Source organism: Bemisia tabaci, chromosome 1 (genome assembly GCF_918797505.1).
Source record: "Bemisia tabaci chromosome 1, PGI_BMITA_v3".
Taxonomy (NCBI): domain Eukaryota; kingdom Metazoa; phylum Arthropoda; class Insecta; order Hemiptera; family Aleyrodidae; genus Bemisia; species Bemisia tabaci.
In genome coordinates, this window is record NC_092793.1 from 84,316,998 (window position 1) to 84,340,178 (window position 23,181).

General features: G+C 38.0%; 1 protein-coding gene and 1 long non-coding RNA gene across 6 annotated transcripts in view; both read left to right on the forward strand.

The window, feature by feature from the left end:
* The window catches only part of LOC109039911 (glycine dehydrogenase (decarboxylating), mitochondrial), a 138,262-nt gene extending 130,154 nt beyond the window's left edge, over nt 1-8,108 (forward strand). For 2 of the 5 annotated variants that reach the window (XM_072306323.1, XM_019055633.2), the window contains one exon: nt 7,812-8,108. In XM_072306323.1, coding sequence (XP_072162424.1) covers nt 7,812-7,946 — 135 coding nt within the window. In that variant the 3' untranslated portion in view covers nt 7,947-8,108. Of the gene's footprint in view, nt 1-2,131; nt 3,317-7,811 lie in introns of those variants that run through there. The other 3 variants (XM_019055634.2, XM_019055637.2, XM_019055635.2) reach the window with 2 other exon arrangements.
* LOC140226030 (uncharacterized) overlaps nt 1-23,181 on the forward strand; it is a 234,405-nt gene that overhangs the window by 141,947 nt on the left and 69,277 nt on the right. The gene's annotated exons all lie outside the window — the stretch shown is intronic.

Consider the following 23,181-nt stretch of genomic DNA (forward strand, 5'->3'; position numbering starts at 1 on the left):
AAGAGTTGCTTGTTAAAATATCTTTCCCCTCCCAGTTGTCAAGTTTCACTCAAATCGATTGAACAAACGCTTGGGTAGAATTTTAGGCCACACCCACCACCCAGGATTTTTGAATTTCGGCAATTTGACTAGAAATTCAAGTTTCTCCTCCAGAAATACCACCAGGATACCACGTTTCACTGAAATCGATTGAACAGCAGCCAAGGTAGTATTTTTGACCGCAAACGCCATCTTGGATTTTCGAATATTGGAAATTTGACCAAAAATTTGAGTTTTCCATAAAAAACTGCTACCTAACACCACGTTTCACTACCCAAGTAGCATGGATTGCAATTTCATTGCAATGGATTGTGAGTTGATTGCAATTTTTGCTTGTTGCCTATACGTTCATTTGAAGGCGCTTAAAAAGTTGCAATTTTATTGCAATAAGTTTGCAAGAAATGTAGATTATGCTTGTTGCCTAACCTTCTTTTTCAAGGCACTATAAAGACTGCAATTTCGGTGCAATCATGTTGTAACAAATTCACGCCATGTGCCTGGCATCCAATTCTCTAGTTGTTTTAAAGTTTTTTCGACTTAAATGTCTCACCTAACCCATATAGCCCAACATATTTTGAAAATATTGTCACCTTTATCAAAATATTTTCATGGCAATATTGTAATTAAGATATTTTCAAAATGTTTTTAAAACATTTTAAAGGAATATTTTGAAAATGTTTACAAAAAATATTTTTAAAATAATTCAAAAATATTGCCTGTAAACATGCATATTAAAAATATTCCTTATGAAAGTTTTGAAAATATTTTAAAAATATTTTTTGAAAATATTTTTAAGTTCTCAAGTTAGTATGTGGTGTAATTTACACCGGTGTAAATTTAGTGTGAGTACCTATTACGTGATATCGAAAAAAAAATCAGACAAAAAAAATATGAAAAAAATAAGTAACACGAAAAAAAATAAATAATAGGCAAAAGAAAGAAGCCTGAGAAAAACGGCGTTAATCAAATCTATGATGAATGTTGAGCCACGCACTGACGCAATGCATGCGATAACAGCCTTAACAGGCGTGATTTCAACCCAGCTCATCATCAGCTCCCTGTAGCTCAAAGGAAGAGTGCTCCGCTATGACATTCGCGGGTCGGGTTCAAGCCCACTCAAGGGCGTCCGGTATTTTATGCTGCTAAACGTCGTAGGACATTAGGTAAGCATGGGTTCGAATTATTATAATTTCCCCGGAAAATTTAGGGGTTGAAATTTAAAGGTCGTCAATATTGAAATTTCTTTGCAAAAAAAAAATTGCAACTTTTTTACAATGAGGGGGTCAGATGTTGTAAAATAATTGCAATTTTCTTGCAAGAAAGTTGAAATCATCTGGAAATTTTATTGCATTTAAATTGCAATTTTTTCGTTGCAAAATGCTACTTGGGTATAATCGATTCGATAGAAGCGGAGACAGTACCTAATACAAATGATTTTTCTTTTAAATACATGTACAAGATGAAATATTGGTGTACACAAGACTTTTTTGTATTTGAGTACAAGATTAAATCTTGGTAATATAGGTACAAGATTTTTCCTGTGTATACCTACAAGATGTTTACCCTTTATATACAGGGTGTCCAAGACCACCCGTACCAGGTCTTTTTCTTGGTTAGTTTAGGTCGTACAAATTCGAGGACCAGGACCCGCAGGGTACCGTAAACAAGCATTTCCTACTAGGAAATTAAAATCAGAAGTCTAATCTTCCCTTGTGCTTTTATGGAAGGATTATTAGAGGATTCAGTTTGATTTTTACTTTATAATTTAAATCTTTACCGAAATCGTCTAATGTAATCGTACGATTACATTAGATTACTTTATTGAAATCGTACCATGTTTTATTCCTCTTCTTTTAACATTTTATGTAGACTAAGAATTTTAGTGTATACAATTTGACCTAAATGAGGTGATACAGTAGGAGGTTTTTGCAGCCTTGAGTCATTTAATGTAAATTGCGCAATGAATTGAAAAATTATGGCTGTTTAAAAAAATTGACCAATGGTTCCCCCCTCTCTTTCTCCTCAGGATTTATTTCCGAGGCACACTGAAAAAAAAAAAAAATGAAAAATAATTTTCAATTTTTTTTCCCAGCCATCAATCCTATCAGGGACGAAAATATGGCCACGAGTTGGAAGAATTGATGATACTTATGGTGATACAAATTTGGTTTGCACTTGCCCTCCAATTTTACCCGAATGCGCTGTTTAATGATAAGAGCTGGGTTTGTGATTATCTACATATTTTTAAATCATTGATTCCAAATGTTCCTGCGAGAACCTTGTAGAATATTGCCGGATACTCAATGGGTCTGTTGCGCGCAAAAGATACAGCCAACTGCATATTCTTTTGAAAGGTAAATTCACATGAAAATCACGTTGGGGACATCGAAAAAGTCTGAAACCCACTCCTTCGGGCAATCTGCGTAGTTTGTAACACGCTTTTTCAAATTTACCACGTATGCAAACAGTTTTTCTCGGTGGTCAGCAGTTAGGTTTCCGCGGAGAGAAACCTAACCTGAACAATATCGCCAACTGTTATAAACTCTCCTTGTGTAAGATTTTAATTGATTCAAAGTTTTTGTTTTCGCAAAATAAAGTAGGAGAAAGGGAACAAACTTTTGAAAAGGATTGAAATTACATGACAGAAAAAGTTAGTAAAATCGTTTGTTTCCTTAGGTCACAACTTTCACGCCTCTGCCCGTGCAAACCTGGTCGGTGATGACTGAGAAAAACTGCCCGCAGACGCGGGAAAGTTGAAAAAGCGTGTTACTAACTACGTAGATTGCGCGCAAAGGAACGGATTTCAGACTACTTTGTCGTACCCAAAGTGATTTTCGTGCGATTTTACCTGATTAGTGTATCTTAATTCGGCTGTATCTTTTGTGTGCAACGGACTCATCGCACATTTTTGTTATCTTGAAAATTCTACTTCTCTACAGCGATGACAAAATTTTAAGTACGTTGCTGTAAGTGAACAGTGGAGGGTTTCGTCAGAGAAGAAGGGGAGACAAACTCTTCAGGTATGTCTATGTGCTGGTTATTTTTAAATCCGTGTTTAGTTAAGAAAAAGAAAAACAAAGAAAAGCAAATGGAAACAAACAGATTATCAAGAGAATGGGGGTTACTGAAACCCAGTTAAATGTTTGTATGCAACTCACTTAACTGGCTTACTTTTTGTTGAACATGCATTTCTAATATATCTTTTTGATTTTTAAAACTGTAGAGAAAGTTTTGTGTGGATAAAAGGTTGCATGGAAATTAAATAATAAGAAATTTTTCTTTTTTTCTTTATTTCTTCCTTTTTTTCCCCTCCAGCATTCTCAATTCTGTTTGTCCATTATTTCTCTGGTATTTTTCATAAGATTTTCTGATGTATCTCTTTGATTTCTTCTTACTTACACATTTCTCCTCTCAAGTTGAATTCCATTCTTTCATGAGAAGTTTTTAAACTCTAATTACTTTGACTGAAAATGTTAGGCAGCATTACAATAAGATAAAATCTCAGCTTCTGAAGTATGATTTAAAATTATCGCATTTCATATTTTCTGAGGGAAAAAGGGGGTGCTATTACTTTTTTTTCTATGTAAAATTACATAGTTGAGTGATTCTTCTGATTCCACTGGTCAACACAGGTTAAGGTATCAAATGATTTCGAGTGGATTTTTAGCGCTAATTCCAAAACTGACACTTGTTTTTCTGGGCCAGGGCAACTTTCCCTGGAAAAATCGGAATTTTCTCTAAAAATCGACCTTCTCCGAAAAATCTGTGCTTTAAAGAGATAAACTAATAGTCCAGGCAATAGAGAATTCTAGCGGGAAAGTTTAGTCGAACTAGCAATTATGGGCGGACTTTATGTTTTTTGGGTCGTAGAATCCGAATTTCGACTTGCCTGACAGATCCGACCCTCCCCCCGGCCGCCATTTTGAAAAAACGACTAAAATTTACGGTTTATCCCCGTTTTTCGCTCATAACTTTTTTTCTGTTCAGAATATGGAAAATCTCGCCACTTCTGTCGAAAAACGATTAAATTTGCAAGAGATTGGTATATACAGGGTGTTTCAGACCACCCGTACCAGGCCTTTTTCTCGGTTGGTTTAGGTCGTACGAAGTCGGAGACCGCGGGGTTGAATAGGGAATTGACCCCAAGGAATCCGAATTTTGTGGTCCCGTAACCCCCCCCCCCACTCCCCCTTGGGGGGTAAAGGGGGGGTCACGATGCTAAAAGTCACGGTTCCCGACCGAATTGCGGATTGATCGCATCAGAATTGAAAAGCACGGAAAATTTCACGTGGAATTGACCCCTAAAAATCCAAAATCGGACCATCCAAGGCCCAAAAATGATCCCCTAAAGAGGAGGACAGTACCCCCCTCCATAATTTCTCTTTGGTCTCAAAATTGACGTAAATTCTCCAGAAAAAGATGGTTTCCGAGGTAATCGACCTCGAGAAATCCAAATTTCGTGGTCCCGAAGCTCCTCTAGTCCCCCTCCTTGGGGGGTAAACGGGGGGGGGCCTAATTTTAAAAATCGGGGCTCCTTTCCGAATCGCAAATTAATTGCATCCAAATTGAGGAGCAGAACACATTTACATCTTAAGTGACTCCTAAGAGTTCTAATTGACCCCCCTGAACGACAGAAAGTAATCCTCTGAGGAAGGGGGCCTCGCCCCCGCCAAAAATTTCTCAGGATTCCTCTTTGGTCGCAAAATTGACGTCGATTCTCCAGAAAAAGACGGTCTCCCATGTAATCGACCCGGAGAAGCTCAGGGAACATGAAATTTAGAGTCCTCGAGATTTTATTACAACGGATTTTATACTTCCATTTTTTTTTTTAAAATCATTGCCAGGTTAGTTCTAATTTTTTTGCCAGCATTTATTCTACCCCTCCCCTCCCAGCTCATTTTTCTAACTCCCGTAGCCCCCCCCCCCCAACTAATTTTATTTATATTTTTTTTTTCTTATGGCATGCCTTACACCCCTACCATCATATTTTGGGGTTTCATTCGTAGGGATATAATATTGTATGGTATATAGATCTTCGATATCGTTCGATATAAAGCAGGATAGACAGGGATAAGACGGAACTAGCAGCAGTATTTTGAAACAAAACTTCGGGAATGTTCAAAGATCAATCTAAGCTACTTTCAGGGCCCCAAAACTTTTGCCGCCGCCCCCCCCCACCACCCCCCCCCCGGGGGGAGGGGGGGGCTACGGGTCCCAACTTTTTTTTTAAAACGGCAACATCTCCTTTGTGGCATATCAATTCAAAGATAATTAAAAAAGAAAATTTTTGGCACAGACCGCAAGTCAAACTCTTGATTTTTGACAAACTGGCCGCCGGTCAAATTTCAAAATATCGGAAATCTAAATCCCCGTTTTCTTCGATGGATTGGGATGAAACTTGGTTCTCATAGGTTTTTTTAAACGAGAAAAACGATTCTGGCATTATTTTTCCGGAAAATTTTTGTCCTTTTCAAAATGGCGGCGGTCAATATGGCGACCTTGAGCGGCAAGAGAATAAATTAGGCTGCTTATCGGTGACTTTGCATGAAACTTGGTATCAGGGGACACTTCGGCATGAAAAAGACTAATCTGTCATCAGATTTTTTGAAATTCTGCATAACTTCAAAATGGTGAGGAAAATGGTGGAAACTTGGTATTACGGACGTTTACGGGTGGATTCGCATGCTGCCATTTTGAAAGTATTTGACATTTCAGAAATGCATTGCGGAAGAGGCATGTTTTGTCGAACCAAAAACTAATAGGACCCAGAGTTTCATTCGCATCCAACCGTAAACATCCGTAATACCAAGTTTCTGCATTTTCCAGATGCAAAAGGATTGATAAGCATAAAGCTGCATTTATCCCGTTTAATCTATGTTCATCCTAATTCAGTAAAATTCATCCTTGCCGGACAAAGAATTTGATTTTAAATTAATTGAATTTTAAATAAATTAAATGTGTCGAGTTTTATGAATTGAGATTAAGATGAAAAAAAATCTAATCACAAATTGGTAGGTTATAGGTTATGTTACATTTTTTTTGTCTACCGGATCAAGACCCCCTTCACGCTCTTAAGGTTAATCTTCAGCTGTAGTTCCGAAAAAATCCACCACGTCGCGCTGCTAAAATCCGACTCCGAAATCAGTGATTATTTAAATATCACAATAGGTATCTTAAATTCTAAGACTCATAAGTTCTAGCAACATACGTCTGGAATCCTTAGAAACAAACGCGAGCTTTGAAAGGCTAATAATAAAAGCTATATATTGATCCCAGTTTCTCTTACGGGACATCTGTAAGTGCGAGAGAGACATCTCACGGTGGGAGAGAGATATCTGCAACTGCTGAGAGCGATCAATCGCGATTGGTTGCATCAAGCTCATCATGCTTAACCCTACTTTTTTCTGGGATCAAATTGCAGAGCTTCAGAAATGACTTTTCACGTCGTTTTTAGGGTCAATAGGAAGAAGAATGTTATGGCTAGAACTTATGACTCTTCGATTTAAACACAAATTCCTTCAACTTTTATAAAAGCTCAAGGACTCATGTGGAGCTGTACAGACTCTAATAGCATGGACCAAAAAATCAAAACACAGCGGTGGCGCCCCCTGCGCGGAGAAATTTCTTACTTCACGCAGCTGTAGATAAACCTTAACCTCTCACCATAAATTGTGCTGAACACTTATCAAGTGGATTGCCGATCTCTCTAATTAAAAAAAAAGAAAAAAAGGGTTTACCAAACAGGGAAAGATTACAGTAACGCCATTTCAGTTCACCTTAAATTTCAAGGTAGGTAACACGAGTTTCTACGTGGTTGAATGGCGGTATTGTCGTCGTGAAATGACAGTTTGCCTTCAATGATTAGTGTAGGCAACACAAGCTCTCACGTGGTCGAAGAGTGGTATCATCGTCCGTGCAATAGACGTCCTCTGTCTGCTAATTTTTTTATATGTCATGTCGGGACCGCGTTTGTCAGTAAAGTAGTTGCTCCTCTTAACTGTTCTTCATTAAGCTGTTTTTTATTTTTTTTTACTTCCCGTCCGAGCACATGAACACTAAAAGAGAGAGATGAGGATGATGATTATGATGCTGATGCTGATGATGACGATGACCATGAAGAAAAGGGAGAATAACGAATGGTGCAGAACAAGAAGAGTGAAAGAAAATAAGCTAGAATAAATTTAGAGAGAAGAAGAAGATAATGAAAGTGGGAGAAGCAAACAGACAGAAGAAATGAAAAGTAAAAAGAAGAAAGGAGTGAGAGGGAGATTGAAATAAAATAAGAACGTGGAAATAGTGGAATAGCTGTTTCATCGTGAAATTGCACGATTACTTGGAACGTTTTTAAAAAATAGCACTTCACCAAACTGGAGAAGATAAATTAACGTCATTTCATTTCGCCCTCAATTTAAGTGTAGGCAATAGGAGCTTCCGCGTGGTCGAATAGCGGTATCTTCGTGAAATGGCACGCTCAATCAGGCAAAATAAGCTCCCATTTGGTCGAATAGTGGCATCATCCCCGAAACAATATCGGCCTAATGCTCCCCGTAACTAAATTTTTGGTGAAGCATCTAGACCCGTGACTTCAGTCACGGGCTTTCCGCTAGTCAGAAATACACACCAGATATATGAACACCAGACTGCTGGATACAGTACCTAAACCAGAATGCTTTTTCTATTTGGGATTAGTGATGCGAAAATTTTAATCTTCCATCAATTTAGGTTCCTTTTTTTCCCCTTTTCTTTTCTTTTTTTTTTCGTCTGACTTCTAGCTTCATATTCTGGATACTGTGTTAGAGTCGGAGATCAACGCCGGCCGTGATGTCTATGGAGGAGAACCAGGTCAATCCACCTGTCCATCACCTAAAGTTAGAACTTCGTTGCACCGAGCTGTCAAATGCCCATGATTGGACTAACTCACTTACTTATCAAACATGTCCACATTTTGAAAATATTTTTGATTTTGTCTAAATCCGTAACCAGTCATTTATGTAATCATAGTATTATCTAACGTCAACATATAAAATTAATGCAGTTTGTTAAGTTTTAGTTTTAAGCCACGTAGATAGATACAAGAAACACTTGTAGTAGTTACGATATATTTAAATAAAATTTCTTTTTAAAAAAAAAAAAAAAAAAAAAAAAAAAGTCATTTATGTAATGGGATTAATAAAATAATACATTGAAATAACAGCTCGTTTAATATGACTTACACGTAAAGGGTTGCATGGATAAAGGGTGTTAAGTACGAGGGTCGTCCAAAAAGTAAGGTTCCCTACCTTGTATCTTCTGAGCGAAACGAGATAAATCAAATCGGTAAAAAAGCACGTATCAGACATTCTCTAAGCTTTAGAACAAGCTCAAGTTTTTGAAAATCGGTCCAAGGATTTGCGAGTAAACTTAATTTTACAGAAACAACCTCCTGTCGCCGCGTGCCCACCTCCGGGGTCAGGATGCGCGGAGAGTCGATTATTGAAGACTCCGGTTATCGCCTCTATACATCACATCTGTTATATCCTAAAAACTAAGGTTGACGGAAAAGAGAAGAGCACGGGTTGCGTGACATAACGACAGTGTATATTGATAAGAGGTACAGGCTTGCTCTCCGGGCTTGACACCTAAGTAGCGACAATATCACTACTTGTACATGCTACCAACTGCTACATAACAGTCTCCCTGCTCATTTTAAAATCTGAGGGATTTTAAAAGGAAAACATACGAGAAAGATTTAAGCTCTGATTTAAAATTTACAAGAAAAACATACAGAGAGAATGGATTTAAAATTTTCAAGAGCTGTAAGAGCAGGAGATGAGTTAGAGTATTTATACCTTTTAAACAATAAAATTTCGATAGAATTAATTATTACAGACAGATTGGTATGTATTGATAGATTAAGGTGGAGTATACCGATCCGGAGGTTTGGATGGTCTGATGGGTACCTGCTTTATCCCCAAAAATATCTTTGTGTTTGTCGAGAAACTAGTTAAGGTTAATAGAATCCATTTTATTTAGAGAATCGTGTGCACATACATTGTTAATATCAGTTTGATTGTGGAGTAGTTCATGAAGAGAGAGGAGATCTGCAAAAGGTTTAATTCATTGACGACCAAAAATGTTATCGCCAGGGATATCAGTGATGAATAATTTGAGGTACTCAGTACGATTCCTGAAAGTCACTTTAGCCCAAATGTAACCTATGCAGCTGAACTTAGTTTGAGTGTAAGAGGTGAAACTTTCGTTAATTTTAGTCATTCTGGCACGAGGAAATAATTCAAGGAGCGTGCTATGACTGATAAGGCTACAGGGACCACCTGTGTCGAGCTCCATACGGAGTGATTTACCATTGATGAGGACATCGCAAAATTGGTGGACTGCCGCCAGAGATTGATTTAAATTGATGTTGCAGATAATGAGTATCAGAATCGGGACGAAAATCATGAACTTTAGAATTATCATAATTGTTTCTGGTATTATCATTAACTTCTTTACCATTAGAGTACTTTTTCTTCTTACATGCATTGACAATGTGACCTCTGATTTTACAGTAATTACAGACAGCATTATTAAATTTACATGTACTGCGGTTGTGGGAACCTCCACAAGATAAACAAGAGTTTGTGTTCTTACTGTGAAAAGGATTGCGATGAGAATTCTTACTGTGAGAAGGGCTGCTGTGTGAGTTCTTACTGTGAGGATGACTGCGGCTCCGACAGTTTCCTGAGTTTTTCTTGAGTTTGGGTCTAGTTTAATGTGAAAACTTGCTGATAGTGGTTGAGTGTTGGGCAGAAGTTGGCTTGAGGATGGCAGAGGCTTGAAAGGAAGATTCGAGGTTAGTCGTCACAGCGACAGCAGCATCGAAGTTGGCAGGTTGTTTCGTTACAATTTCATCGCGGATGTCATCGCTAAACAGGCCGTGGATGAACTGAATACTAAGCGAGTAATCTAGGAAGTCGCCAAACTCACAATATCGCGCACCGGCGCACCGGTCTTGAGACGAGACACAAAATCTGATATAGACTCATCAGCGTGCTGATGAATCTTCCGGAAGGTGATGGCTTCACTAAATTTGTTACGCGATTTGGCATAGTGAGAAATGAGCTTGTTTTTGAGTGATGCAAAGTCAAGCGAGCTAGGAAGGACAGGAAAACAAAGAGCATTTAATGATGCATTTAACTCGGGGCCCATGTGCACCCGAGCCTGATTTGCCCATTGAGTTTTATACACATGGCATAAGTTCAACTTGAGTTCGAACCTGTCGAAGTAATCCTCTATCTGTTCGTGAGACGTTGGAGAGAAAGCTTCAAAAGAGAACCGGGAGGCGGATTGGACCGTCGGTGAAGATTGGGAAGCGGCAAGCTGCAGGACCAAGTCAGTTAATTGGGCGAGTTTAGCTTCGAGACCTTGAGGTTGAGGAGGATCTGATTCACCGTCCGACATGATGCGATGCACACTTCACGGGGTCGAGCGATAGCGCGAGAAAAACACGTTAAAGAGAAAGAGTTGAAGAAAAGCTCGTCGCCTCGTTGTTATATCCTAAAAACTAAGGATGACGGAAAAGAGAAGAGCACGGGTTGCGTGACATAACGACAGTGTATATTGATAAGAGGTACTATCGACGAATTCAGTTTTGCGCATAGGCCGCTCCAAATCAAATGTAAACTGTGCGACGAGGCGCAGCGCGGCGTGGCGCATTTCAAAGATATCGGGTGCTGATTGGACCCATCTCATCTCATGCCAACGAGGAAAACGGAGGCACATGAACAATTTACAAATCTGCTACTTTTTCAAGAAAATATCTCTCAGACAAGCATCTATAGGTGCAAACTATGATAGACAGCGCAACACCGCGGTCACTCGAAAATAGAGCTAAAATTTCATGAGGTGCAACTGATTTTCTCTCCTAGACGCCGCGCCGGAAGGTTACATGGAGTTCTTTGGAACAAAGGCGTATGCGCGTATCCGCCCTTTTTCGGGAGAACGCGTTTTCTGAAATTGGATTCTTCCTAGTTTCAGGAAATATACATAGTGTACTAAAAAGCCCTACCCCCCCCTTTTTTTTTACACAACGATCCACGTTATCTTGTAGGGATCATAGAGAAATGTAGTCACAATGTTCCGTTTTTGCAAGTACACTCTCGAAGACTTGTTCTTTCAAACTAATTAAATTTCGTGCGAAGATATGGGCTAGAATTAGCGCTATACACTTCTGAACTTTCAAATGCGACTTCCGCGGAACTACTTTTTTGAACACACGCCCTTGTTCCAAAGAACTCCTTAATTCAGGATATACTTTCTCGCGCAGGAAGTTTGAAAATGACGCTGAACTGGTCCGCTGCTGAATATGAAAGATTACACAAGTATGCACCGAAAAAAAAGTTAGTGCTTTAATAGCGAATTCTCATGTAATATTTAGCCCTGGGTCCAAGTATGACCTCCGTTTGTCCCTGTCTCTGCCATTTTCCAGGCGAATTGGGATTATTTAAAATGAATTTTCCTAGGAAAAGATTTTCTGGCAATTAATGCATGATTGAGATAAACCGAAGTTATTCTTGAATTTTGGAGCCAAAGATACATGGACACTTGCCAGACAAGTATCGCATATCGCATGTCCAAAAAATATGCCTCCCTTTTTCTAACAACGAGGTTTTCCGGTCAAAATGGCATTATCCACCCACGAATCCTATATAAAACTGATCCGTTGTTTTGAGTCCTGAAGGACAAAAAATCATTTTATTCAGATAGCTAATTTTGCTACTATATCTTTTTTTTGTTTCTGACCCCGAATCGACTATTGTTTTTCCCACAACCCACTAATTTTCCGAAAGATCGAGTTTGGAACACACCAAAAAAAAAAAAAAAAAAAAAAACCTTATTCAGATGCCAAAATACGCATGTGTATAAGAATTCGGATTTCGAAAATATTGGTCAATGGTATAAAAAAAATACGGCCATTCTCTGATTTAGCAGCAAACATAGTTAAAGGAAGTTCCTCCTTGAAGAACCTAGATCAAATAATTTTCATGCAATACATGTATCCTTTTGTATTTTTAGTTACTAGATCCAAAAATGACCTTATTCATCTCTATCAGACACCAGTTTCCTATTAAAATTAAACGTTCTTCGCATGTGCGGACTGGCTCACATCTAAGAGCGTAGACCCTTGGCCGGTTAAGGGGGATGTAGTATGATACTTCCCGAGGGGATGCACCCCCCTTACGCGGTGGGGGATCCAGAAAAGTTTGGCAAATCATCACAATTTCACGCTATTTTCAGGATCAAACGTGATTGATAGCACAGAGAAAACTTTTAAAATTGAACGTGTTAAAGTAACTAACAGACTTGTGTATAACGAAAAAAAAAAAGAGAACAAATCACAGCTACCAGACGCACCCAATGTTTTATCTATACTTTTGAAGGACTTTTGATGAAACAATAAATAAAGACTTTTACGAGATTACAACTGTTTATTGAAGAACTTTCATGGTCGGACCTGTTGTATGTGTGTGTGTGTAGTGGGGTTTTACCTGGTCACATGATCCATGGTTGCCATATCTATGTGATGCTTTCTGACATTACAACATCTCCCTTTTTGAGAAAAAAAAAATTAAATCTTACTTTACGTCTCCCTTTTTGAGAAATTTTCTTTTTCTTAAATTTTAGTACAATACACAGATTACACTTGAGAGGGTTACAAAACAGAATTTACTCTGAGTTTTACATAACATAATCTTTGTGCCACTTAGGGACACGTCTAATTCTACGTGGAATTACATTTTCAGGTTCATTATTTTGCGCTTGACCGTTAGGCAGGGCATTATTAACAACTTGTGCATTCGGGGGTACATTATTATCAGGTTCAATTACATTATGTAACTGGGTATTATCATTTAATTCTGCCTCCAGAAAATCATAGTTGTCATTTTGTTGCAAAAATGGATTGAAACGTTCAGTTTGAGATTTTTTTAAATGAAAAGTATTTCTACGCAAATTACCATGAGCTGTTTGAACAATATACGAACGAGGGGTACCTGCTGGACCTACAATTATTCCTTTAATCCAGATTTTATCTTTTCGAACAGCAACATTGTCACCCGCCTTAAACTCAGTTTCAGATCGTGTAGCAGATTTATCAAACTGTTCTTTAACTTTAGCTTGCTTTTCAAGAAACTTTTCTCTTGCATTCACTACTTTAGGTTTTAACTGATTAGGATTAACAGGTAACTTGCTTCTCAACTGACGACTCATTAAAATTTGAGCTGGACTGACTTTCATACCCGTCAAAGGCATGTTTCTATATTCTAACAGCATTTCGTCAAGATCAACCTTAGACTCCTTGCTTTTCTTTATCATTCCTTTGGCTATTTTTACATAAATTTCAATCATTCCATGTGCTTGAGGAAAATTTGGGCTGGTTGTTAGGACCTTACCCTTATGTTCTTCAATGAAATTTTTAAATTCTCTGGCTCCGAAAGGGACATTATCACAAATAATTTCTTTAGGATAACCATGCGTTGCAAAGATTGGTTTTACAGCATTAATCACCGTTCTAGCATGGTGAGATGGGACTTTTGTTATTTCTAACCATTTAGACAGATAATCCACTAAAATAAGGAAACTCTCCCCATTTAACTCAGCAAAATCAATACCTAAAACTTCAAATACATTCTTTGGTAATTCGATGGGCATCAAGGGTTCATTACGATTGTTCATTGAAAATTTTTCACAAATCGGACAATTTTTTACAAAATTCGTTACATCAGAATTCATACCTGGCCAATAATACAATTCAGTGGCTTTCGCAATAGTTTTTGAAATACCAAAATGACCTAAATGCAACAGCGTAAGACATTTTTCTTTCATTGCTCTTGGAACCACAATTCTCTCATTGTTAAAAATTACTCCATCTTCTAGATACAAAAATTCTTTAATTTTTCCAAAATGGTTTTACATTATCTGGCCAAACACTTTTATTATTAGGCCAACCATTGAGTAGGTATTCTTTTAGATTTTGTAGAGCTGGGTCATTTTCAGTTTCTCGCTTCAACTCTTCTAAATCACTTAAACTACCTTTTTCTTCAGTTAGAACGGAATGGACATACTCCATTTCTTCTGGATCGTCTTCCGCTACATCCTGCAAATATTGCCTAGACAACAGATTAGCTATGTACATTTTTCGACCTGGCTTAAATATTATCTTAACTTTGAAATTATACAACCTTTGTCTGAATTTCTTCAATCTTTGAGATTTAATTTTACATATGTCCTTATGAACCAAATAAGAAATAGGTTTATGATCACATTCAACAATTACATCTCTACCATAAGTAAATTGGTAGAATTTTTCAAGCGCTGCAATTATTGCATAAAATTCCTTGTCGATTTGACCCCAGATGTTGGTTTGTGTTTCTGTCAGAGCCTTAGAAAAATAGGCAACTAGTCTACCTAACTGCATCAAACATGCTTCAATTCCTGATTTTGACGCATCTGATTGTAACACTATTTCTTGAGACGAATCGAAATTACTTAAAATAGGTGCTTCAGCAACTCTCTTTTTTAATTTTGCTAACACTTCAGAGTGATACAGGGTCCACAAAAATTCTACATCTTTTTTAAGTAACTCACGTAAAGGAGCTGATTCATTACTTAGATTAGGCAAAAACTGTCTTACATAGTTCAACATCCCCATTATTGACATTAGTTCTTTTTTATTTTTGGGGTCTACAATCGCAGTTAACGCTCTCGTTCTTTCCGGGTCGATTTGCCTTCCTTTTTCCGAAAAAATAAACCCAGTGAAATGCGCAAACCTTTGTTTGTATTGAAGTTTTGACAACTTAAATTTAACATTATGTTTTCTGGCCTGTATTATTACCAGATTGATGCTTTCATCGTGTTCTTTTTCTGTGTCATTTGCTACGAGGATATCATCAATGTACACTGTCACACCTTTGATTCCTCCAAAAATAGTTACATTTCTTTCATGGCAACACTCTGCTGCACAGATTATCCCAAAAGGCATACGTAAAAATCTATAGACTCCAAAAGGCGTGTTAAATGCACACAAACGACTTGAGTATTCATCCAGTTCAAAATGATAAAACGCTTCTTTTTCATCAAACACTGTGAACCATTTTTTACCTGACAGCTTTGCACTGATTTCATCAACAGTAGGGATAGCACATTTTCTTGTTATGAGGCACTCATTTAAATTTTTTGGATCAAGACATAACCGTAAATCACCATCCGGTTTTTTACGGACTAATATATTACTGACACATAACAGTTTTTCATTTATTGGAATTTTTAAAACTATTTCTTGCTTCTCCAATTTATTTAATTTATTCAACAGTTTTTCACTTGTTTCAATCGGATACCGCCTCGGAGGTAAAATTTTAAAGTCAGGATTCGGTTTTACCTGAAAACTAACTAAACCTGGAACTTTGCCGCTACCAGTAAAAACATCTCTATTTTTCTCAACAAAAGCTGCTTGTTCTGCATTAGTGCTAACAGAGTGCACCCTTCTTATTACTAATTCAAGGCGTTCACACGCTTCAATACCTAATAATGCTTTAGTGTCACTGTCTTTTGTGACATAGAAATCAAAATATCCTCGCACATCAAAACTTGTTTTACAATCCACCTTTCTTACAATACCTAGAGGTCTAGCTACACCGTGACCTATTCCACCTAATATTTTGTTTGTCTTTTCCAGTGGAATTTCAGTTTTCTTTAAAATAGCTTTAAAAATGCTTTCTGGTAGAGTGTTTACTTCACTCCCCGGGTCCAGTTTCATACTAACCAGAACGTTTTCAAGGAATATTGTTTCTCTCCATTCCTTTCTTGGCTTTTTCTGTTCACCAACGCTACTGACATTTGGGTGATCTTGGACATCAAGGACATTTACCTGACTCTCATTAGCATTTTCAGCTGGCTTTCCAATTTCTAAATTCTTGGTAGCAGTTTCAAGACATTTATATGCTTTGTCACAATTTATTACCCTGGTTTCATAAAAACTTGCTTTTGGGCTGTACGCTACTAGCTCATGACATTCTCTGTAAACAACGGATTCGACTGCTCGCTTAACAACATCGTTTTTCTTTTCTTCTACATTAACTTCATTTACATTATTAGCCCTACAACACCTAGCAAAATGATGTAGATTGAAGCATCTTCCACATTCTTTATTATGGGCTGGACATTGTCTCGGCCCATGCTTTGTTGCGCACTTTTTACAATAATAGTTATCATTCCTATCACAATAATTAGACTGTTTACCTCTGAAATTTCCGTTATAGTCACCTCGGTTTCCACCACGTGATTGAGAGTATTGAGATCTTTGTTGCTGATACTGTCCATTTGGCTGGTTGCTTCTGCTTTGACCACGCTGCGAGTTGGATGACCTCTGAAAATTTCCTCGCCCGCGACCACGACCTCTGAATTTTTGGACTGGATTCACTTCATGGTTTACTTCATGTTGCTCGGATGATGACATCACCGCTATGCTTGCTTTAGCAGTTTCAACCGCGTGTGCTAACTTCTCTGCTTTATCTAGGGTGAGATCAGAGATTCGGAGAAGATGTTCTTTTAACTTAACATCTGCTACTCCCAAGACAATTCGGTCTTTTAAAATCTCATCTTTGAGAGTACCATATTCACACGTGGAGATCAGACGTTTTAGATCAGACACGTATTCGTCGAAACTTTCATTCGGATTTTGGTTTCGAGAGCTGAACTTAGCTCTTTCCATTGTGATATTTTTCTGAGGTTCCGCCCAAGCATCTAGTTTCGATATCAGTTCACTATAGTCTTCAGACGTTTGTAGACCTAGAGCTTCAATTCTTTCTCGACCTTCAGGACCAATTAAATTTCTTAATTTGGCCGCTTTGACTTTATCGGATTTTGAGTCCCATTCCATTGAGACTAGCAAGTCTTCAAATTCTTGCTTGAACCTCTTCCAGTTTTCTTTGAAGTTACCTTTGACGCTCAACGGTTTTGGTTTAGAACAAACTTCCATAATTGTAAGATATCCAAAACTTACAGTTTTCAAATTTGCATGTGCTTCACCTTAGGCTTCAAAATAGGCTTTCACTGTTCTCAGTCACGTTTGCACTTTCATTAGAGATACGATATTTCACTTTCAATAACTTTGGCTTTCACTAATGGCTTTCAAAACACTTTCGGCACGTAAATACATTGGACTGCGCCATGTTTTATCTATACTTTTGAAGGACTTTTGATGAAACAATAAATAAAGACTTTTACGAGATTACAACTGTTTATTGAAGAACTTTCATGGTCGGACCTGTTGTATGTGTGTGTGTGTAGTGGGGTTTTACCTGGTCACATGATCCATGGTTGCCATATCTATGTGATGCTTTCTGACATTACAACACCCAAGCTCCGTTATTTCTAGACGCATCCAAGCTCCCTTATTTCTAGAGAAACTGAGGCAGAGCTAGTGACCTAAAATACTGATTTTAAACACTAAAAGTCTAAAAATGATGAACCCAAGAAACATGTCAGCTGGAAAGATCTTATTAGCCTCCTCGATCGGAAAATGAAACATGCAATCTAGTGAGTGCAAGGTGAAATTTTGAAGGAGAGAGAGAGAGGGAAAAAAAGAGTATTGAAACTAGCAAAGGTTAAGGTGTCTAGTAAGGCAAGTAAAAAAAGAGAGATAGGAACAAATCAATTAAATGCATCAGATATCTATAGCAGGAAGTCCCATTCAGCAATCATTTTGTTGGAAATAAGAATGTTTTCAGACGTGACGGAACAATTGGAGCCTAATTTTCTGCGACTGCATAACCAAATTTTATTGAAATTCACAGACTGAATGGCCTCGTTTGGATCCAATGTTGAATCCTGACTATTTGCGAGGAAGGTGCAGTCATTTTAATGATATTTTCATCAACCCTTAAATGCTGAAGCCGGGTCAAATTGACTCGAGCCTTACTAACAAAACCTGCTCTGCAGATTGGACGGGGCCGGTTCACGCAAGCTTTAGATGTTGGTCTGCAAATCATTCCAAGAAAGAATCGGACATGGACCTGAACAAAAATTCGAGTATCAACACAGCCGAAGACATGGAGAGACCTATTTGGGCCTCTGTTTTAACTTTTCTCCCGAATCTGAGCGACACCGATTTGGCAGCATACAGCGGAGCATTGCGAGTTCACGCCCCGGGTCATTGCGCCTTCAATTTTGCAGATGCAGCACGGACATTCATCAAGCATGAATAGTCGTATCTCTGCGCCGTCGTCAACGCCCATCCTCTCCCTTGCTCCATTTCCATATTGTGTTGATTTCGTTTGTCTCATTTGTCGTGGTGCTTCAAAGGCTACGTGAGCAACACAGCCGAAGGTAGGAAAAACGTAATTCGGTCTCGCTATTTAACTTTTCTCTTGGATATGACTAACAGCATAGAGCAGAGCATTGCGAATTCACGCCTCACGACTCACGCCATCGCGCTTTTAATATTTCATGTGCAATAAGGACAATGGACATCCATCTAGCACAAATAGTTGTATCGCATTTAGATACCTCATGTTTTTTTTAAATTTGATTTAAGTTAAATTTAAGGTTTCATCATAATTTTTGTTCTCTTATTTTGCTATGTGTCACAGGGGCGCATAGGTACTCGGCGCGCCGCGGGAGCGTATTTGACAGTAGTGGCAGGTCGGCCTTAGGGCCTGTCCGGGCCTGGTTCTTCGAAACAGCCCTTTTTTAAGGAAAACTTTGGTTTTCCTAAAAGTGTTGGAAAGAAACTACCTGTAGTCCTAATTGAACTCAGCGCTTAATTGCATTGGGATTACCCATAAACTTCCTGACGTTTGGTCAGAGGATGAAAAAGGAGAAATCTCATTTGCACTCCTAAGTTATGCAAGACAGACAGCTTTGAGTCCATCTGCGTTTCATTTTTTACGATTCGGAAACGGTCTACTTATGCTAGCAATAGCTACAAAATATTTGGGAAAATTTATTTTTAACGCCTAATTTTGAATGTATTGTAATCCTTGAATTTTTGTCTCATTTCCGATCTGCGAGGAGTAAAAACTTCGTCATGGCATCGCAAAGGTGTAAACTATTTGAACGGGGGACCTACATGTCATTTTGTAATACTATTTTATGAATCAAGAGTATTTTTCTTGTCCAATCTATAAGAGTCTGGACTTTGGATCCAACATACTTTTTTTCCATCCGAGGGAAAAAAGTAAAGAAGACTGAACATTTTGAAACCTTACAAGTGAGAGACATCGATTCCAAGTTGGCTGACAAGTGAGAAAAACTATGGATTAAATGGAAACATTCACCCATCAGCCATTTTGTGAGGAGAGATGGTTGAAAAGTTGATCTACTGGACTGAATGACACTATATTTCTACGCCAATTTGCTAACTATTATACTCCCTCTTAGTGGCAATTACTAGCTGTTCCTGAGTATCATCAATTTTGCTGGATATTTTTTTTTAATGCGGAGCAGAGGTAAAATTAAAAATCTGTTAATGATATTACGATATTAATTTCCCGCAGAATTGCAGGAATCATTCAGGATTCTTTCAATAAAATGGAGGAGAATGGGTGATAAAACGGTCATCAAAAAGCCTTATTTAAAAGCGGTCATTTCCAATCTCGCCCTGATCTTCGAAATACTTTCAGGGTCGATAGAGAATCACTTTCCAAGTTCAAAATACTGACGATTTTTGAAATCAAACAATTACGGATAGCGGGGAAGGGGGGGGGGGCAAAGATAAATGTTCAAAGTCGCCTATCTTGTGAACGGTTTGTCGTAAAGAGATGATCTTAGTCTCAAAATTTAGAGGAAACCACAAGCTTTCAGACAATGGTGACAAAATTGGGTCATTTTGAAAATGTCATCCATTCCTGTCACGTTGCCGTAGTTCAAATTTTCAATTTTTAGCTGGGGCGGTACCTCCATATGTCACACCTAGACAAAATCATTCGTCAAAAATGACAATATCAGGATAAATGATTAATATGCAATGGATACAGGGTAATCAAAGTTTTCCATTATAAAAAAATCTATGTTTATCTTCAACGCTTCTCTGGGTAGAAATAAGAGAAAAAAAGAGAAATTGCTAAGAAAAGCCTACCATTTGAGCTTTTTAAATTTAAGTCCATCCTAGAGAAATGATTTGAAAAAGAGTCACGATTTTTTAAGGTTGATGCAGCGAGCGTCAGCTGAGGCTAGTCCTGTAACATTCATGTGTCTCGATATTGTTCTTTTTTAATAATTTTCTTCGGAAATGAGCTAATGGGGTGTAAAAATGCATAACTGTTGAGTGATGAATAGTGTGACGTAGGTATTTTCAATATGGCGCCTGCGCAAAACGTGTGTCTATTGTATGCTGTCCTCCTCTATGTTCTATTCTGTGTAATCATGTGAAAGCCTACAAGAGTTTAATTAAAGTGTCCTCGCTATGAATCTCAAATTGTTTTTTATTGTAGTTCAAACCAGTTTCCCTTCATGGCAGCAGAGCTTGGTTGGTGCTGAAAATGTGCTCGACAAATAAGAAGTCTAAAGTTAGTGAGAGTCTGAAAGGGAAACCGAGAAAGGTCGTGTTCGTGAGCGCGCCGTACCCTCTGATCAAGAAAACCTCGTGGCGTTCGTGAGTGAAAACCGTGTCCAAAATGTCGTTTATGCGGTCGGACGATGTAACCATTCCCATTTTTGACGGGGAAGATTATAGTAATTGGAAAAAAAGGATTTTGAAATTCTTACAGTTCAAAAAGTGCGCGACGGTTGCTACTCGAAGCAAAACAGAGTCTGACAAAGACGAGGACTGGACCACAATGGATGTTAAAGCTACAAATTACATCTATAGTGCGATTAGCAACAAACAGTTGGAATTTATCGGAGACCTTGAAAGTGCGTATTTGATTATGAGGAAGTTCGATGAAATGTATTCAAAAGAATCAACAGCATTACAAATCGTCTGTCGGAATCGCCTCGAGAACATCCGCCTAAATCAATTTTCGGATACAGCTAGTTTTTTCAATGAATTCGAAAAGGCGGTTAACGAGCTTAAAGCGGCCGGAGCAAAAATAACCGAACAGGAGAAACTAAACTATATGTTAAGGACCTTGCCAGAATCATACAGTCACGTCGGTGATCTGATAGATGTATTGAAGGAGGAAGAGAAAACGGTCGAGTACGTTAAAACCAAGATTTCCTTGAAAGAAAATCTGAAGAAGAACTTGAGTGACGAATCAAAAGGTGCGAATGCCTTTGTAACAGAGACTAGAGGAACTTGCTAGAACTGTAATAGCCCGGATCATTATCAGCGCGACTGTGTCCGAAGGAATCATCGAGGAGGTCAATCCAGAGGTGATCATCATCAGCGAGGGTGGAATCAAGGAAACCAACGAAGAGGAAGTTACTCCAGAGGTCAAGGTAGAGGTGGATACTCAAGAGGAAGACAGTGGTCAAGAGGATATCAGAGAGGCCGCAGTCGAGGTGGTCGAGGATATCGCTCTGGAAACTGGCAAAACCGAGGTGACGACAACCAAAACTCTGAAGCGTATGTCAGTGCTAATAGTTTCAACGTAGAGGTAAATGCCACGGAATCTACCCCCGAAGGTGATCATGTGAGTAACGATAATCAAATTTTATGGTTATTAGACAGTGGTTGCACGGATCATATTGTGAACGATGACAAGTATTTCAGTGAGTATGTAACATTGAATAACCCAGTTGAGGTTAGAATTGGTGATGGAAGAATCTTAATGGCAACTAAAATTGGTACAGTTGAGGCAATGTTCAATGTAAATGGTCATAATATTCCAATTAATCTTGCAAATGTATTTTATGTGAAAGACATGAAGGCGAATTTAATAAGTTATTCTAAGGTAACAGAAAGAAATAAAATTGTATCCAAAGGAGATGCCTCTAGAATTTACAACCCAATGGGAGAACTCATAGCAATTGCAATTAAAGAAGGTAGTCTGTACAAATTGAACAGTGTAGTAATTAAAAAGCCAATAGATTCTCAGGTTTTCACATGTAAAAGTTTATTAAATATGTCCGTTAAAGAAAGATGGCACCGTACACTTGGTCATGTTAATTTTAGCTGTTTAGATGAAATGTTAAAAGGTAATTTACTTGAGGGTGCTCCTCCCCGTGTTGAAAGTCAATTTATGAAATAAGCCATTTGTCTCGAGAATAAAATGCATAACAAGCCTTTTAAAAATAACAGAACCAGAGCCCAAGATATTTTGGAGATTGTTCATTCAGATCTAAATGGGCCACATTCAACTACTGGCTATACTGGCGAAAAGTATTTCTTATCATTCATTGATGACTATAGCAAATTATCAAAGGTATATTGCATTAAGAGCAAAGACCAAGTCTTTGATTGCTTTGTAGATTATGTAAACCTTGTTCAAAATCTTACTGGTAAATATGTAAAGAAATTGTATTGTGATAATGGTACTGAATATCTTAATCAGCAAATTTATAACTTTATTAGAGAGAAAGGTATAGAGTTAAAACCGTGTCCACCCTATGTCCATGAATTAAATGGGGTTGCAGAGCGCTACAACAGGTCAATTATGGACATGGCTCGATGTCTATTATCTGAAGCCCAAATTGAAAGAAAATATTGGCCTGAAGTTGTCAAAACTGCAGCGTATCTTAAAAATAGGATATTAACGACAACTGAAGAACATAAAACGCCTTTTGAGATCTTTTTTAGAAAGAAACCTAATGTCGAAAATTTAAAACTGTACGGGTCAAAAGTATATGTGAGGGTGCCTGAAGAAAAAAGGTCATCCAAATTTGACAGGAAAGCCGATTTAGGAACTTTATTAGGCTACTCAGATGTAGGATATAGAGTACTTGTTAAAGGTAGAGTTTTTGTCGCAAGACATGTAGAATTTATTGAGGATATTAATAACTGCATTGGCCTAAGTAAAGATAGCGACTCTGAAAATGAAGATACCGATAAGGAAGATAATGCCGCAGAACCAAGAAGGTCATCGCGACCTCCAAAACCTAAAAGAGATGATCAGTTTGTGTATAATCATTTTATTTATGTAAATTATTGTGATGCAACAGTCCCACTAACATACAAAGAAGCAATAATGAGCAAAGAAAAGGATGAATGGTTGAAGGCTATGCAAACAC